Source organism: Gekko japonicus, unplaced genomic scaffold, assembly GCF_001447785.1.
Source record: "Gekko japonicus isolate JY-2015 unplaced genomic scaffold, Gekko_japonicus_V1.1 scaffold21, whole genome shotgun sequence".
NCBI lineage: Eukaryota > Metazoa > Chordata > Lepidosauria > Squamata > Gekkonidae > Gekko > Gekko japonicus.
In genome coordinates this window covers 1,401,736-1,420,662 of record NW_015173122.1, presented here as the reverse complement: position 1 = coordinate 1,420,662, position 18,927 = coordinate 1,401,736, and the positions used below count along the sequence as shown (strand labels likewise).

The 18,927-nt window shown below is 53.1% G+C and overlaps 1 protein-coding gene across 2 annotated transcripts in view; it reads left to right on the top strand.

Annotated features, from left to right (window-relative positions):
• Positions 1-18,927, top strand: part of SMG6 (SMG6 nonsense mediated mRNA decay factor) — a 116,083-nt gene that overhangs the window by 40,059 nt on the left and 57,097 nt on the right. The window contains exons 11-12 of one of the 2 annotated variants that reach the window (XM_015421909.1): positions 13,129-13,245; positions 14,934-15,090. In XM_015421909.1, coding sequence (XP_015277395.1) covers positions 13,129-13,245; positions 14,934-15,090 — 274 coding nt within the window. Of the gene's footprint in view, positions 1-13,128; positions 13,246-14,930; positions 15,091-18,927 lie in introns of both variants that reach the window. The other variant, XM_015421908.1, reaches the window with a different exon arrangement.

The window sequence follows — 18,927 nt, the reverse complement described above, 5'->3', positions numbered from 1 at the left end:
CCCCCCCCCCCCCGCTGCTTCACCCCGGGCCAGAGAACAGAGCTGGAGTTCCAGTGTTGCGTGTCACTTGGCCTGGAGTGGCTGTGCTTCCTCCCGTTTGGTTGCTCCCTGCAATGGCATGTCTGGCTGCGCAGCTCACAGAGGGGAAGCCTGGCTCGCTTGTGCAGCAGCCGCGGTGCGAGGGGCAGGCCGTGGGGCGGGGCGGTGTGCCGCACCCGGCCCCCTTGTCACTCGATGCCCTCCCGGTGCCCGGCACTGCCCTCTAATACGGAGCAGGGATCCTTTGGCTCTCGCCATTCCGTCGAGCGCTTTGGCAGAAGCCGCAATCGGAGCTTAAAAAGTTTTATTAGCACAGAGTGTTGGTGGGTAATTTGGCCCTCAGGCAGAAGCCAGATCTGAGATTAATAACATAAAATCTTCCTGTGCTCGGTTTTTATTTATTTTTATATATTTTTTTTAACCGTCCGCCATCAAGGGTTTGTTTGCCGAGCTGGGTGGGGTGGGCTGCCTGCCACCATGCCTGGCCTGTGCCCGTCCTGGAGGGTGTCTGACGCTGGCACTGGAAGAAAGGAAGCCTGCTTTTCCAGGAACCCTGGTCTTTCTCAGCTTGATAAGCGTTTAAACGAAACGCTGCTCGATTGGAATTGGCAGGGCATCCTCATTCTTTTGTCTGTCTGTTTATTTTTCCCCTCATCCCTCCACATGTGCGCTGCAGCCTGTAGATGAGGCACCCTGAAGAACTGGAGGCCAGCGGCGGAAGGGGCTCCGCAAACGCACGTACCAAGCTCTGGTGGCAGCCACGGGGCTCGCCCTTTAAATGACACGAGGCCCTTAGGAAAGGAGAGGCCACCGTTAGTCACGGTCCCTTGATGGAACCTCCGCGTCGAGAAGCATGGCTGCCCAAGCCCTACCCTCTCACTAGGCACACTCCTGAAACCGGGCTTGCGAGCTCGGGGCAGAGGAAGGTCAGGGGTGGTGCACATTTCCCAACCGTGCTGTGCATGTGAAGCTGAGCCTTCTCCGAATCTCAGCTTCCTTTTTCCCTCCCCCACTTCCAAAGCCAAAAAGCGAGCGATCCCGCCCTCGATGGCCCCGTGTGGATGGGCTGACATCCACTCGGAGTCTCAAAGCGAGCGAGCTGCCCGGCCGTTCCCTCCCCAGCAGAAGCAGAATAGGCGAGTGGATGCAAATATACTTAACTGGCATGATGCCCGTGACTTGACTATTTAAAAAAAAAAAAAGTCAGTAGCGATCAAAGTTACCGTCTGGCTGGATTTGAATGCAGAGGGCTAGCAGCTTGCCAGGGTGGCGCTCTCCACCAGCAGTGTGGTTGGCTGTCTGGTCTGCCCGGGCCAGCAGTTGTGGCCGTGAGCCCAGAGGCCACCTCGCCAGGGTGTGTGTGTGTGTGTGTCTCGACCTGCAACCCTCTCTCCTTTCTGGCAGCCACCTTCCTTCTCTTCCTCAGTTTCGCACTGGTTCGTTCTCTCTCTCTCTCTCTCTCTCTCTCTCTCTCTCTCTCTCTCTCTCTCTCTCTCTGTCTATCTTTTTCCATCTCTCTGTCTCTCTTCGTAACAGTTTTTAATAATGTTTTAGTTAGTTCCAGCTTTTCCCCCTCAATGGATCCCATTGGAAAATACATTTGAAAGGAAACAGTTATACGCTTCCCTTCCTTTGAAACTCTGTTGGCACCTTTTCCAGCGCAGTAAACCATACAACATGGATTTTCAGAGTTTCCAAACACAGACATGCTGGCGTTAAATTTATGAAAAAATATTTTATTCGGCCGTGTACTCGAGTGCGAGTCTCAGAGCTGCTGGTCAAAGTTGAAACCGAAGCCAGCTCGGGATTGCCTCCCCCCCCCCAGCGCGTGAGGAAGTGCAGTGGCCGTGGCCGCCCTGGCCGTGTCGCTGTGGCCAGCGAGGGACGCTTTGGGGCGGGCACAGGGGTGAGGGCCTCAGAAGAAAGGCATGGGCCAGGAGAGATCCTAGAAGCGGAGCCAAAAGAAATTGCAATCCTGCCATTTGAGGAAACCTACATATTCCGCGGTTTGCACAGTTTATTTTGGGTTTGTTAGGAGGCAGGAAGGGACGAGGGAAATCTGTAAGATGCTGAAGCTCCACCCCCCCCCACCCCCAGAGTTCAGTCTCCTGAGATTTCAGCAGACATCACCTAGTTGAGAGCTTTTTTAAAAGAGAGAGAGAGAGAGAGAGAGAGAGAGAGAGAGAGAGAGAGAAATGATTTGTGTGCTATAGAAGAAAAAGAAGAGAAGAGATTGGATTTATACCCCACCCTTCACTACCCAAAGGAGTCTCAGAACGGCTGACAATCTCCTTTCCCTTCCCCTCCCCACAACCCTGTGAGGTAGGTGGGGCTGAGACAGCTGTGAGAGAACTGCCCTTGAGAGAACCGCTCTGAAAGAACTTGTAACTGGCCCAAGGTCACACCAGCAGCTGCATGTGGAGGAGTGGGGAATCAAACCCAGTTCTCCCAGATTAGAGTCCATGCTCCTAACCACTACACCAAACTGGCTCTCTATAGCAGTTAGAGTGTCAAGCTGGGAGACCTGAGTGCAAATCCTCACTCAGCCATGAAATTTATTGAATGACCCTGGGCCAGTCACTCCCAGCCTCACCTGTCGTGAGAGGAAAGGAGAGCAGCATATGCACTTCCTTGGATGCAGGGTAGAATAAGCGTGCACTAGATAAATATGTCTGGAGACCAGAGCTGCTGGTCGAAGTTGAAACCAAAGCTTTGGGTCTGAGGCGCCGTTCTGTGCTCCCACTAAATTTCAGCCTTTCATCTGCATTCCAGAAGCAGTGCAGTTTAAATCAAATGTGTAAAAGGGTGTGCATTCGTAATTCTGGATGAACTCCTCTGGAATAGCTGCCGCCACTTGGTTCCACACCCGCAGTTGCTGACAGGAGAGCTGATTCGTGTTACCTGGCTCTGTGCATCTGTTATAGGTGTCTGATTGTACCTAGGTAAGGAGATAGGTAAGAAGGAAGCTCATGGCTGCTTTCCAGTGCAGGAAGAGCGACTGGTCAGAGGTGTCCCAAGGGGCATCTCTTGGTTACTTCAGTTTGTCCACTGGTGGACATACTGCTGATGCCTTGGGAAGTTGTCCCTAGCAGGCAGAGCAGCGTAGGCGGTGAAGGAGGCAGCCATGCTCTTTGCCCTGCTGACATATCTGGAACTGCATTCTGTGGAATTTTCTGCCCAGTCCTATCTGGGCCACCCAGTGAAGGTTTCTCCAGAGGAACCCCTAGCCTACCCCTCTTGCCACAGTGCTCCAAGTAACAGCTGCAAAGGCCTGGGGAAGCCGGCCTTGCTTCTGCTGGCCAGAGTGTATCCAGCAGCTCCCGGGCCCTGCTGAGTGATAAAGACTCAGCCTCTCCAGGGCCTGTGTGTTCACTCGCATCTGCAAGCAATGATGACCTAACTCCTAGGTCTGCAGGAGCAGGAATCCTTAGCCCGATTTCTGTGGCAAGGAGATCTTTATCGTGCTGGAGGAGGCGAACAGGAGGGCAGGATGCAATGAGAGAGGAATAGCTCTGGAGGAGCGAGTGACACACTGGCAGTCCCTGCACCTCCTGCAGGGACAGGAGATTGATTGGAGCGATGCAGCAAAACCAGCAGCACTGGGTGTTTGCAGCCTGTCTAGATCCCGCGCGTGAAGTACCTGTGCTGATTCATCTTTTGCCGTGTTAACAAAGTCTGCAGTTTCTTCAGCTCCCGCTGATCATAAGGCATCGAAGGGCTACCTGCTGAGGCCTCTGGCTTCCGAGGTTTCAACAGGCACTGCCCACCTGTGCTTTCATGTGCACCAGGGGGCAAGGGGCAAAAATAGAATCAGAATCATAGAGTTGGATTGGGGCCATACAGACCATCTAGTCCAGCCCCCTTGCCCAATGCAGGACCAGCCCGAGAGCATCTCTGACAAATATTCGTCCAGCCTCTTCTTGAAAGCTGTCAGTGCAGGGGAGCTAACCACCTCCCTAGGCAGCTGATTCCACCTCTGGAATCAGGTTAGAGGTTATGTTTTTTTAACAGGTTGGGTTGGAGGAACCCCTACCTAACTCCTCAGTCAAAAAGCGGCTCCTGGGAACTAATTTTCCAAGTGCTTCCGGGGATCAGGACCACGGTATGGAGGGAGAAGGGGCTTCAGCCATTCCCTCCGCTCTGTGTTCCTGAGCCCAAATGACCCGTTTGGCTCTCAGATTCTCAGGAGGCCAGAATCCTTTCCTCCAAACGATGTCCTGTGCTTTTTCTTTTCCCCTGCAGAAGTGTGGCATAGTGTATCCACGGTGTCGGCTTGACAGGGCCAGGAGAGCGTGTTGCCCGTCTCGCCTGCTTTCTCTCAATGCAAACCGTAGGGGGCTAACTGGACAGCCAACGGACTCACGAGAGGGGGCAGATGAGTGTGCATGAGAAGAGAGCGGCTGCTTAACGTATTTACGGGTTTTGAGGTCCTCTGATCTCCTGATGGGGGGTGGGGAGTCTAGGGTGGCATGTTCTTAGAGTGAGCCCAGCAGCGGGAGCCCAGCGTGATCCATCCCTCCTGCCCAGGGGTCATTTCGTAGAAAAAGAGCTAGGGGGACTCATTAGCATAACTCATTAGCATATGCCACACCCCCTGACATCACCGGAAGTGTGTCCTCCCCACAGCCTGCGGCGACCTCCAGCAGGCACCAGCAGGGAGCTCCAGGCCCCGCCCTCCCGCACCTCACCCGGGGGGATGGCGTCCCCCCGCGTCCCCCCCCAAAATGACCCCTGCGGTCCTGCCTGTCTCAGCAAGAGCTGGTGCTTAGCCAGACAGCGCTACTTGGAAGCTGCCAACTTGAGGCCGTCCACTCTGGTCTACCTGAGAAGATCACTTGCAAGATCACTTCGATGTGTGCGTGGTCTGGAGAGAACCCACGCCTTAACAGAACTCTGGAGAGCCCGCTGGTGGTCCTCATTGAACTATGGGACTGTCTCTCTGTCCCGCCACAGGTGGAAATGGCTTCTCGGCATGTTTGGGCTTCAGGGGCCTTTTCAGGAAATTTCTGAGAATAACACATTCTAAAAACGGCAGCCTCTTTCCACAGATACTTCCGGGAAGAGGCCGGGTTAATTTTAGCACTGGTGCCCTTTTCCCGTTCCAGCAGAAAACGCCCTGCAGGCTGGAGGCTCTTCCAGGGTGAAGGGCCGCTCCGTCCCTTAGAGAGCGGCCTCCCGGAGAGAAGTGGGTCTGGCAGGGTGAAGCCCTGAGGCTGCCCCTAGAATCACACACACACACACACACACACACACACACTTCCCCAGACCAGCTTCAACTACCCTCTGTCTTGGGGCGGGGGGGGGGGGGGTTGGCCTGGGCAAACAATTGAGGAAGTACAACCTTGTGCGGCTCAGCTTCCTGTGCGAGTCTCAGGCAGGCCTGCAGGATCGGCTGGGAATATGTCATTAATTTTTATACTTTCCCCTGTAAACCGTTGACCCTTTTTTATGATGTCAGGAGGGATTCCTTAATTTTGCAGCTGCTTCCTGGTTACGTCAGAGGAGAGCCTCCTGTCCTAGAGCTGGCAGCTGTGCTCCCCGGGTGGGGGGGTGGGGGGGGGTGGGAGAAACAAATGAAGTGTTGAGTATCTAATAGCTTCCATGGGGAGTGCTGCTCCGTTCATGCCCCCTCCCACTTTCCAGCCTGTCTCACCTTGTCCCCCTTCCCCTTCCCCCAGCAGAACCGCACGTGCGCCAGAAAGCCAGGAGGGAGCTCTTGACAGCTGCCTCACCTCCTGCAGGATCCACAGGCGCTGATCCTGGCCGAGCTCGAGGGGTAAAGCGTCTGTCCGCAAGTCCCCACTGCTGGCCTGCAAAAAGACGCAGCAGAGCCCAGATGGAAGGAATGGTGTGTTTGGCTATGGGCTTTTCCCGAGCCCTGCCTGCCCGCCCCTCCATCCATGCGGTAGTGTCCCCGGCCGGCCGGGAGGATAGCCTTGGGATCTTGTTCTGCCGATTTGCAGTGTAATAATTTACATCCCATTTGAACGGAGAACTGTCCAAAGAAGCATCTTAGAAATGTATGTGATCCAGCAGAATCACTTAAAATCGTAGGTAAAACTTTTTTCCCAATTCAGAATGCAGAGGGGACCTCAGTATATGCCAGGCTTTAGGACGCCCCTTCTTTTGAAACTTTGTGAGCTCCACAGAGGAAGGGCTTCTGCTCCTTCTCCGGGAGCCGTCCTGCTTCCCCAGGCCGGGTGTTTCGTAGGCCACTGGTTTTGCTTCGCAGAGGGGATGAAGCTGTTATTTTTTTTTCCTTCCAATCTCGGAGGAGGTGGGTTTGCTCCTCCAGAGGCATCGGTGGTGGGATTTGGTGACCCCTGGCTCTTTTGGGCTGCTGGGAGGTTCCCTCCCCCCCTTTGAGGAGCTGATTTTCAGACCTGGAGAAGATTGAGTTTAAAAGCATCTGCTGATGTTTGAGACTTGCTGGGGGGGATTGTTCACAGTTCCTTGACCCCTTGGTCCCCGCTGTCCTGCCTCTCACTGCTGCCCCCAACCAACAAACCTTACCCCACCCCCCCCAGTCTTGCAATTAGGGAGTGGAAGGCTTTGATAGATTTCCATTGCCTTAAGCAGCAAACCTATACGGGGCACTTATAGCCAGTTTGGTGTAGTGGTTAAGTGCGCGGACTCTAATCTGGGAGGACCGGGTTTGATTCCCCACTCCTCCACTTGCATTGCACCTGGCTGGCCGGCCTTGGGCAAGCCGTAGTTCTGATAAGAGCTGTTCTTGAAAAAGAGCCATTTCTGTCAGAGCTCTCTCAGCCCCACCTACCTCACAGGGTGTCTGTTGTGGGGAGGGGAAGGGGAAGAGGTTGTAAGCCGCTCTGAGACACCTTTGGGTCGTGAAGGGCGGGGTATAAATCCAATCTCTTCTTCTTAAGCGCTAGGGAGGGTGAAGGGTTTGCCTCTGGTGGAAGGAGCTGTGTGTCGGGTGCATGTCCTCTGAATCACTAGGTGCCGGGGCAGCAGGGAAATGCCCCCAGCCGAGATGCTCTGTCCTTCCACCCACCCAGTTCTGAGGTTTGCATTCTTGTCTGGTTTGCATACTGTCCTCCTCCTGATGCATCTCTCCCTGGTGCTCTGAGAGCCTCGGCCTCCCCTTGAAGCTCTCCTCTCTTGCCCACTTCCTGCAGAAACCCAGCCATCTGGGGTGGGGGTTGGGGGGGGGTTTGCAGTGCCAGCACCGTCTGGCTGAGAGTGACTCACGAGACAAACACTCCCGAGTGTCTGAGCACTGATAAGGGCAGCCGCCGCCGAGTGCCTCCAGGTGGAGTCAGCTTGCCGCCTCCTGCCTCGTTGGCCTAGCCAGCTGGTGGAAAGGGGTGTCTCTTCTCAGCGGCTGCCGGGTCACTGATGAGCCAGAGCAAGGCCGGCTCCCGGGATTGCATCACTCCACTGGCCTGGCTGTCCAGGAAGGCGCCTCCCCTCCAGACCCCGCTTGTGCTCCTTTTCTCATCGGAGCAGATAAGCATATGGAGCAGAGGTCCATCAGTGGCTATTAGCCTCAAGGTATAGATAGGGACTCTGGGGCAAGGGATGCTCTGTCATCTTGGTGCTTGGGGGGGGGGGGGGTCAACAGTGGGAGGGCTTCTAATGTCCTGCCCCCACTGGTGGACCTCCTGATGGCACCTGGTATTTCTGGCCACTGTGTGATACAGAGTGTGGGACTGGATGGGCCTTTGGCCTGATCCAACATTGGCATCTCTTGTGTTCTTATCTCCGCTGGGTGTTTTGGGGGGTGTCGAGTTGCAGCTGACTGCTGGTGACCCCATAGAGTTTTCAAGGCGAGAGAGTTTCCCATTCCCCGTCTCTCTGTGACAACCCTGGATGTCCTCTGTGGTCTCCCATCCAAGTACTAGCCAGGGCTGACCCCTGCTGAGCTTCCGTGATCCCATGAGTTTGGGGTCGCCTGGACTGCCCAGGTCGGGGCCTCGGCCGCTTTCCACTCCCTGATTCTCAGCCCTCGGGCCAAGCCTTCTTCTTTTTTTAATATTGATCAAGCTATTTAGTGTGCAGGCCGAGGTTAAGATCGTGCGGGCCTTTGAGTTCCACAGAATTTTTTCTGCCTGGGGAAACGTTCTGTGGAGCTCAGAATGATGCACGCCAGCCTCGGTAGGCCAACGAGACAGGTGAAAATGAATGTCCGCGTGACTCTCCTCTGGTTTTGGATGCCTGCAGAAAAGCCTGCGTGTGGGGAGTTGCGGCTAAGAGTGGGGTTGGGATGCCTCTGAATCAACCCGACTTTTGATCTGAAGAACGCCGGCTGTACCCTGTCACCCAGCTCGTGTTTGTTTTCCTTGCGGTCCAGTCAGACCTGTGAGCAGAAGTTCCGGTGTTGACATCTCTGCTTCTCCTGCCTCAGTGGACAGCACGCACACACACCCCACACCCTTTGCATCTCAGTAGCAGCCTTATCCCGTTGCTTCTTGCGACCTGGCCACGCTGCCCTCTAGGAGGGTCCGGTGACGGTGTCCAGCACACCCTGGTGGGGAGGGTTGTGTTTATCACTTTTCCTGGAGATTATCTGTTTTAAGCACTCCTTGACAGTTACAATAACAACGGCAGCGCTCTCAGTTTCCCAGCAAAGGACACTCGCGGCTGCTGAAAGATGTATCGCGCTAATTAGAAATGCATAACATCCGGCCACATGGCAGCCTTCTCCTGGCCGCTCCATTTCCTGAGCCCCGACAACTTTGACGACAGTTGGTTTATGTTTTCCATGAATATTATGTTCTCCTGGAAACCAAAATGTCTCCCGCTACGTAAGAGAAGCCAGGTAGATTTATGGAGGCCGGAACAGTGCCTGGCACGGGGACAGCAGGCAGGTCCAAATGTGGGACCGTCCAGAGGGCAGGGAGTATTGAGCCTTCCTTTGGGTTTTGCTGGGGTGCCCCCTGGCCCCGCCTTCTGGCTCTCCTCGTTGGGCTCAGGTATGGGTGATGGGAGCTTTTCTTGTCAGCTGACCCTTTGGCTCAATTGTACTTGGCCTTGACCTGGGGGGGGGGGGGAATGGCTGGCCCTCTGCATTTCAAAGTTCTGCTGTCTCGGTTCTTCAGGTGGGTTTTTGCTTTATGGGAGGGTGTCCTATGCATCTGTAGCAATTAATCTTTAGTTTTGTTGCTGAGAGAGCCCCCTAACTATGTTGTCCTCCTGCTTGTCTGCCTTCCAAGGGCCTTACATATTCTGATCTGTGCTGCAGAGACATCAGGTTGACTTCTGGCTGGCTTTAACACTCTTAAAGAGAGAGTGGGTGGGTCGGGGTGGCGTCTCTGTCCCAGTAACCTTTGGTGCATCTTAAAACCTGATTCACACCCAGCAGGGCACTAGTGGCAGTCTTTGGGCTTTCCCACCATGCTCTGAAACATCTTTTCCTTCCTTCCTTTCTTCCTATTCTCCTCACCCCTGCTTTTCGTACAGTGACCGTCCAAAGTTATAGAGTTCTAGGGAGCTCAGAGGTTTGCCTGCTGTTTTGTGAAATGTTAGTTGGTCTTCATAAAGGAGGTATTGCCTGACAGCTGTTTTTAGAACATCTGCATGGTACAGAAAGTGGCAGAGAGTTGCCAGTCAGACAGATGGCCATTTTGCAGATGTGGGAAATGCAAATATTGATCTTAAAGTCAAAAGGGTAAATGCTTCATGCAATGCTTTAAACAAAATGGTTATTGAGTTCATTGCCACCAGTTCTGCAAGACTGCCGTTGTGCGGTGGGGGCTGCAAAAATATGGAGTTCACAGGTTGCTCCAGAGTTTGGGATGTCTTTTAAAAGAATCTTGCCACATTTTTAAACAGATAGAAAAATCAGGTTTCCAGTCCTCATGGCTGCAAAGATAAGCTGGAAAGCTGCCAAGCAGTTTCCAGTAAAATAAGCAAGCCAGGTTTTGGGGGTGGGAAGGTGAGCTTCAGTCGTCAAAATAGAAATCTACAGAAAATCTACGTGTGGGGACTAATGCGGGATGGGTAATCCTCTTCTCGCCTCTGCTGCCCCTATCCCCCCTGCTTCCATTTCCCCCAGTCTCCACCGCCACTGGTTCTCCTCACCACACACACACCCTCTCCATCCTTCCCACGGGGCTGGTGGCCAGCTCCGCTGCTTCAGTGTTTGGTGCCGGTTTGGCTTGCATTCCAATGTGCTGCTGGAACGCTGTGCTTCCTTAGTGCCTGCCAGTCTTTAGGTGGAGACATTAATGGGGGGGGGGGGGTTTTTTTATTTCTTTTTAAAACATAAATTCTACAAACCTGGGTGTTCCTTGAGATTTGCACTCCCCTAAAGGGTAGCTTCCTACCAACCTAGCAGTTCGAAAGCAAGAAATGCAAGTAGATAATAGGTACCACTTCAGTGGGAAGGTAACAGCGTTCCGTGCGCCTTGGTGTTTAGTCATGCCGGCCACATGACCACGGAAATGTCTTTGGACAGCGCTGGCTCTTCGGCTTTGAAACGGAGATGAGCACCGCAACCCTAGAGTCGGATTCGACTGGCTTTCGAGCAAGGGAACCTTTACCTTTAAAGGGTAGCTGTGGCTGGTCCCACTGTGTGTGTGTTGTTGTTTTTTTATCTGCCCTTGTCTATTAGATAAAAGGATGAAGATTTGCTTAATAAAGATCGGACTAAGGCTTGTTTTTTGGATGGGGGCAGTTCCCGGTGGCCGTGATCTCTGGTTCACCATCCCTCACTCCCTGGCTAGACACATCCCTGGTCATTGTAGTAGGGCGGTATCCAGCGTGGCTTTGCAGCTAGCTGCAGCACTCACTGCTTGCCGCATTTTGCTCCCACATTGTTCTTCTGTGCCGGTAGAGACACTGCTGGTACTGCCTTAGCTGGTGACCAATGCTCCCTCTAAGCTTTGGAGTCTTGTGAGCAAAAATTCTACTTTGTGAGCTGCTGGCATTGAAGTTGTGAGCGAGCGATTTGGCTGCTGCATAAATTAGTTTGCTCTGGAGCCATCCTTCCTGAGCGGAGACAAAAATGTGTGAGCCGGAGGCTAAAAAACTATGCTCACACTAACTCACTAACTCAACTTAGAGGGAACACTGCTGGTGACCATAGGCCCTTCTGTCATGGGGGGCCCTTTGCCGTCTGACTCCTGTGGACACCTTCTCTCGTTCTCCTTGCCGTTTCCCACCTTCTTCCAGTGCTCTGGGCCTTCCCTGCATCTCTTTGGTCCAGGAAAGCAGTCCATATGCCTTGTTCTTTGAGCACATTCATCGCGTCCAGATGGATTCAACGCCCCACCAACTGGAGCACTTTGCAGACCTCCACATGCGAGGCAGAGCGATCACTTCCCGACTGGAACTCCAGGGTTTCTCTGCTCGTTCCCTCCCAGCCAAACACACACAGAGGGAAGAGGCAGCAAAAGTTGCGCAGAGCCCTTCATGGAGATCCCTCCTGCCTCCCTCTTGTGTAGGAGCAGTATCCTGCTGCTTGGGTGTGGCGAGAGAGGGAGCATTCTCTCCGGGGGGGGGGGGGGGATGACTTCAGTCTTCCCTGATCTGGTGGTTTTTTTTGTTTAGCACTTTCTCCTTGGCTCTCTGATGTCTTTCAAAGGTACAAAGCAAGAGTTCAGACTCAAGCACTCTCATCTGCCAGGTAGAATTGCCAGTCTCCAGGTGGCAGGTGGCAGGTGGCGATCTCCCCGAATGACAACTAGTCTCCAGATAAAAGAGATCATTAGAACATAAGAGAAGCCAATGTTGGATCAGGCCAGTGGCCCACCCAGTCCAACACTCTGTCACACAGTGGCCAAAAATACCAGGTGCCATCAGGAGGTCCAGCAGTGGGGCCAGGGCACTAGAAGCCCTCCCACTGTTGCCCCCCCCCAGGACCAAGAATACAGTGCATCACTTGCCCCAGTGAAGGGTTCTCCAAAGAAACCCCTAGTCTCCCCCTCTTGCCACAGTGCTCCAAGTAACAGCTGAAAAGGTCTGGGGAAGCCGGCCTTGTTTCTGCTGGCCAGAGTGTATCTAGCAGCTTGCAGGCCCTGCTGAGTGATAAAGACTCATAAGAACATAAGAGAAGCCAATGTTGGATCAGGCCAATGGCCCATCTAGTCCAACACTCTGTCACACAGTGGTCAAAAAATACCAGGTGCCATCAGGAGGTCCATCAGTAGGGCCAGGACACTAGAAGCCCTCCCACTGTTTGCCCCCCCCCCAGGCACAAAGAATACAGAGCATCACTTGCCCCATACTGAGAGTCCCTATCTATACCTTGTGGCTAATAGCCATCGATGGACCTCTGCTCCATATGTTTATCTAATTCGCTCTTGAAGGCGTCCATGCTTGTAGCTGCCACCACCTCATATGACAGTGAATTCCATGTGTTAATCACTCTTTGGGTGAAGAAGGACTTCCTTTTATCTGTTCTAACCCGACTGCTCAGCAATTTCATGGAGTGCCCACAAGTTCTTGTATTGTGAGAAAGGGAGAAAAGTACTTCTTTCTCGACCTGCTCTATCCCATGCGCTCAGTTCCCCTGGAGAAAATTGCTGCTTTGGAAAGTGGACTCCGTGGCTTTGCACCCCAGTAAAGTCTCCCCTCCCCAAGCCCTGCCCTCGCCAGCCTCCACCCCCAAAATGTCCAGAAATCTTACGGCCTAGAGCTCAGCAACCCTGCTGCCAAGGCAGCACTCATGCTGAGTGAAGCGGTGTGGCGGTTAGTGCCCAGTTAGCATCGGAGTGACCCAGGTTCGAATCCCTCCTCTCTCCCATGGAAGCTCACTGGGTGGCTTTGGGTCAGGCACCCTCTCAGCCTAACCCAACTCATAAGATGATGGCTCCGAGGATAATACAGAGGAAGGAAGAACAATATTACAAGCCCTTTTGGGTTCCTGTTGGGGAGAAGAACAGGGTATAAACAAATTAAAATAAAATTTAAAAGTTACTCTTTCGTCACCACTCTTTCTTATGACACAAGATGTACATTTTCTTAAAATCTGGATCGGACTGAAGTCTGCTGCTCCCGGCATTCTTTGCACAGCAGGCATGAGCTAGCCCATCAGAGCGCGGTCCCCCCCACTGGATTGCTTTCTGCACTGCCTGGCTGAGTCCTGGTGCCCACCACTCATCTGTTCCTTGCTTTTGCCCACAGAGTGCCTCGCCGAAGACTGCCGCTCAGTGATCCAGGAGCAGGCCACAGCTTTTGGACTCTCCATGTTTGCCATATTAGTCAACCGCTGCACCATCTTGCTACAGGAAGTCTCCCTCGGTAAGCAGGGCAGGGGTGGATCTGTGCTCAGAAGGAGAGGTTGGTCTGGGTGGCTCTGCTCTGCTGTTGAGTCCCCAGATGACTTGCCCGAGCTTGGGAACTTCAGGAGAACTCCGCTGGGTCACACCACGGGGGGGCATCAAGTCCAGCATCCTTTCCGCCTCGGTGGGCCACCAGATGTCAAAGAAGCAGGCTGTGAGGGCAAAATTCCCCCTCCTGTTGTTGCCTGACAGCATCTGAACATGGTGGCCTAATTTAGTCAACATGACTACTGGTCACTGTTGGACCACCCCTCCTCCATGAATTTGTCCGCTTCCCTTGTGGAGCTGTATAGCTAGCTGCCTCAGATTCTAGATGTCAAAGGGAACGAATGAAGCTGGCATTCAGACAAGAAGATACCACCCTTGATTTCTCCTCCCCCCGCCCACCCTGCACACACACACTTCTGCTCTCCTGCCTGTTAACAGATATACGAGCCTCTCTGATCTGGGTGCTTTTAATCCCCAACTTTGTTTAAATGGAAGCCTGCCCAGGCTCTGCCGCTGTGTGTATTCTGGCCTCCTGCAACCACACCCCACCCACCCAAGTGCAGGATTTGGTACTAGATTCAGAGTTCAACTTGAGTTTTAAAAAGCATTCGAAGTACTATCCAGTTGTTACAGTCATGAAGATGCCAGGTGAAACCACAGAAGCCAGATATGGGGGAGGGGTGGGTAGGATTTCCACTGGTTGATGCATGTGATTTTTGTGCTGGTCAGAGTTATGATTTGCTCATCCCCGTGAATTAGGCACAAAAGTAACAAAGACGTGCATGTTTGCTTAGTTTATTTTGGCTTAGTTGTTCTAATTACAGGATTTGTCTACATCTTCAGGGTTCATGCAGCAGCATCATGTGCTCGAAGATGTACAGTGTTTTGTAGACTTTTGGGAACCTGAAAACAGGTTTTGGTGTGTGCATTGAAACTGGAGGCGCACTGGAGGCGCACTTCACTCTGAGCACCCTAGAAGGCACATAAGTCTTTTCTGGATCAGGTCCTGGAAGAACGGGCAGCCCAGTTAACATTGCCCCTTGGAGTCCAGCCCTCCCTTTTGTCCAGTCAGTTATAGCTCAGGAATGGGACAGAGTTTTCTGGGCAAGGGTGGAGAGGATTCTGGGCTTCCTCCTGGCCGGCCAGAACTGTAGTGCTGGCTTTGTCAGGGAGCCCTTTTGTTCTATTGAATATTGGAAGGGGCTGTGGCTCAGTGCATGAGCCTCTGCTTTGCATGCAGAAGGTCCTAAATTCAATCCCCAGCATCTCCAGTTAAAAAGGATCAGATGGGGAAGACCTCTGCTTGAGACTCTGGAGAGCTGCCGCCAGCCTGAATAGACAATACTGACCTTGACGGACTAATGTTCTGATTCAGTTTAAGACCGCTTCGTGTGTGTTCACGTGTGAAGAGTGGCTGCATCCAACACATTGCCTTAACTTTTCAAGCCCTCCTCCGTCTTCCTTACAGCACCCAGCTTTGGGGGGGGGGGCTGCTGTTCTTGGTCATGAACACCGGGGTTTCCCTCCACCTCAGACGGTCAAGATGAGGACTGGAGAGAGAGGAGGAGGTGGCAGAGAAGATTCTGCAGATGGCCGTGAGGAGTTTTGGCCGAGACGTGACCCGTAACAAGGCCTCCCCCTTTTTTCTCTTGGCAGCAGGGCAGCAGGGCGGCTCTGCCGAAGGTGACATCAAAGTCTCCTCCTTGCCGCAGGACGTCAAGGAGCTTCTTCCCAGCATCAAGGTCTGGTCGGATTGGATGCTCGGCCACTCAGACACCTGGAATCCCCCGCCCAGTGCTCTGGAGCTGCCCAGATCGTACGTCAGTCCTTCCCTCCTTACCCATCCTTTGGTCTTCCCCAAAAGGCAAAGGCAGTCTGGCTGCCCCGTTGTGTATCTGCTTGTGTTTGGGGGGGGGGGGTTTGAATTTTATCCTGATTTATTTACCTGCCCTGACCTGAATGGCCTAGGCTAGCCAGATCTCAGAAGCTGAGCAAGATCAGCCTTGGTCAGTATTTGGATGGGAGGCCACCAAGGAATACCAGGGGTGTGACACAGAGGCAGGCAATGGGACATCTCTTGCCTTAAAAATCCTACAGGGTTGCCATAAGTCAGCGGCAACTTGACATCACTTTATTTATTTATTTATTCATTTATTTATTAGATTTTTATTCCGCCCTCCCGCCGAAGCGGCTCAGGGCGGCTTACAGCCATTAAAACCAGTAAAATTAATACAATACATCTAAAATAGTCTATAGCAAAAACAATAAAATTACAAATTTACAACAACAGTACAATTTACACATGGCGGCGAGCCATATAAAGTGCTATAATGATTGGTCTGGGCTATTGAACGCTTGGCTTCTGAGACTTTCCACCGCCACCATTTCCTTACCTGTCCAATTATTTATTTACCTGTCCATTATGTAATTCTCCCACCCCACCTTCTCCAAGGAGCTCCTGAAGGCTTTCACTGCCGTTAGGTTGTTATTTAGTTAAAAAGTTTCTATCCCATAACGTCCACTAGAAAATAGCCAAGTTGTCTCGCAACATATAAAAACACATTGTGAAAAAGAGACCAGGTAAAACGCTACAGGAGAGCAGAAACAAATCTGTCTGCCGCCTTCCGAACAAATTGAAGTCTTCAAAAGAAGCCCATTCAGAAAACGTGTTACAGTAATCTAATCGTGGACATGAATGGTGTGTGGGTAGCTGAACAAATGTTGCTTGTCCAGGGAAAGCCACTGCTGGCTCTTCCCCAGGCTTGGTTGCTGGCGCTTTGTGCTACACAAGAGACTTGAGCCTCCATTGGAAGATAATTTGAGAGCACCCCGACGCTGTTCGAACATGTCCCTTGGGGGCAAGTGTGCAGCCCCACCAAGAACAGGCCGCCTCTTTATTTGTCTCTGGACTAAGCTTCCCTTTCTGGCCCTTATCTGGCTCATCGCCACATCCAGAACGTCAGTGAACTAAGAGGGGAATATGGAGTTGGATGTTGTCATGACAATAAAAAGGTAAAGGTTCCCTTGCTCGAAAGCCAGTCGAGTCCGACTCTAGGGTTGCGGTGCTCATCTCCGTTTCGAAGCCGAAGAGCCAGCGCTGTCCAAAGACGTTTCCGTGGTCATGTGGCCAGCATGACTAAACGCCAAGGCGCACGGAACGCTGTTACCTTCCCACCGAAGTGGTACCTATTTATCTACTTGCAATTTCTTGCTTTCGAACTGCTAGGTTGGCAGGAGCTGGAACTAGAAATGGGAGCTCACTCCATAACATTTATATCACGCTTGTGTAAGCTCTTTACACACACTGTCTTATAATCCTTGCAACAGCCCTTAAAGGTAGGCCAGTATAATTATCCCTGTATTGCAAATGGGGGGGGGGGGGGTTGGTGAAGCTGAGAAAGAGCAGCTTGCCCAGAACCACTGAGCGGGTTTTGTGGCAGGGGTGAGGTTTGAACTGGGCAGCACCTCCTCAATCACAGCACGTTCTCTTAGGCACGATGCCGCAGTATCGCAAACGAACTGTCTGCATATTGGTGACATTTTGCCCCAGATCTCTTGGCGATCTCTCCGTGCGGTTTCATGTAAACCTCGAACAGCACATGGGGATGAGATGGAGCCTTGTGGGAGTCCACAGTACCAATGCTGTGCAGCTGAGCAGCCGTCCCCAGCACTGCTTTCCTGATACCCGACAGGAGCAGTTTGGATCACGGTGCCCCCGATACCCAGTTCAACCAATCTGTCCAGACGAATCCAATGAAGGTGGTTCTGAAAGCTAGTGAGCCATCTAGGAGCATCTGCAGGGTTGCCAGCGAAGGTTATTTGTCAGAGAGAGCAAGGCCGTTCCACTGTAAATGGACTGATATCGGTCTCCTCTAAGGAAGGCTGGAAGTGTCCTGTGTGAGCACTGTGCCCAGAAAAGAGACATCCACACTGGGCAAGAGTCATGAAGTTCTCTTGTGCATCCAGGGGACACCTAGAGTTCTGTGACGGCTTCCTTCTGCATTTACTAGAGAGCCAGTTTGATGTAGTGGTTAAGTGCGTGGACTCTAATCTGGGAGAACGGGGTTTGATTCCCCACTCCTCCAATTGCACCTGGCTGGATGACCTTGGGCAAGCCGTAGTTCTGATAAGAGCTGTCCTTGAAAAAGAGCAGTTTCTGTCAAGAGCTCTCTCAGCCCCACCTCCCTCACAGGGTGTCTGTTGTGGGGAGGGGGAGGGAAAGGAGTTTGTAAGCCGCTCTGAGACACCTTTGGGTAGTGAAGGGCGTGGTATAAATCCAATCTCTTCTTCTTCTTCTGCACTTACTACTTCCTGAATTCAGCTGGGCCGTGGCCACGCCCTTCCAAGCCACTGTCCATGTCCTGAGGCAGCATGGAAAGGTTAATCCGTGAGGTAGAGAGGGTGTACCTGGCCAAAGGTCACCCGGTGAGCTTCATTACTGAGCAAGGTTTTGAGCCTCGGTCTCCCCAGGCCAGTTCCAGCGGGATCCCACAACAGCTCTTCTTTATTTATTTGAAATCCTCGTGGCCTGTGTTTTCCATCCGGAAAAATCTGGTTTTAGCTCAGATACCCCAGGGCGAAGGGTGCCTTTGGTGCTCCCACCAAGGAAGCCGCGTGCCCCCCCCCTCCGCTTGCTCCACTCCCCCCCCCTTTCCCAAAGCCCTGGGCAGCCTGGATGTGGCCGCCGGGGACTGGTGGCTCAGTGCATCTCAAAGGGTTAACAGCTCTGGCCAAATGCTGTTTACATCTGTTTGGTTATTGGCATCATTTTTGGAAGGAGCCCCCCCCCTCCCCAAACGTCTCCCACCAGGCAGCCTCCGAGCATGCTCCCTCTTCTGCCACTTCCTCGCTTGCCTTCCCACCCTCCTCCCGATCCAGGGCTTGCATTCTCGACCCCCACCCCCGGAGGCAGGGCTTGGGGTGACGGGGAAGACACACCAGGAACAATCCAGCCAAGAGATTTCAGCTAAAAATGGGCTCCCGCTCCCGCATGGAGCTGGCAGGATATCCGTCCATCCCCAGCCCTCTTCCCCATTTTATTGCCACCACTTCTTGCTGCTTTTTCATTTTGGCTGAGGAAATGGAAATCTCACACAGGAAGTGCCGGGCCCCATTTTGGGGAGAGGGAGCGTGTCTGTTTTGTGTTTGCTGGCTGCTTCGGGTGGGTGGGGACTGTTGCCTGCTCATGTGAACTGTTGCCCATCTTTGGGCAGGCGCTCCAACCTGGAGCACACTGACATGGTGGTCGGTTGGCCGACTTCTGTCGTCCTCCTTCAGCACGGGAGGGGAGCGAGTCACAGGAGGAAGTTGCCTCCGTCCCATTTTCCAGACAGGGAACTGAGACTGAGAGCAGAGTCAGGCCCTGGCAGGGGCAGGATTTGCATGTGCTCATTGCACAGGCCAACCCCCCCCCCCCCCCCCGGTCTTCCTGAATCGGGCATCCCCCCAGTTTTCCTCTCTCCCCACCTTCTGCTTTCCCCGAGCTCTTTTCCTTCCACCCTCATCAGCTCTTGGGCAGGAGACTTCTATGTGGGGAGGGGGGGGAGGTCTCCCAGGCTCCCCGGGACCCCAGCAGGCCTCCTGCCCACTCTGGGTCTTGTATGCAGGTGTGATGAACTCAGGCCAAGTAGTGAGCACAGATAAGTGGGGGGGG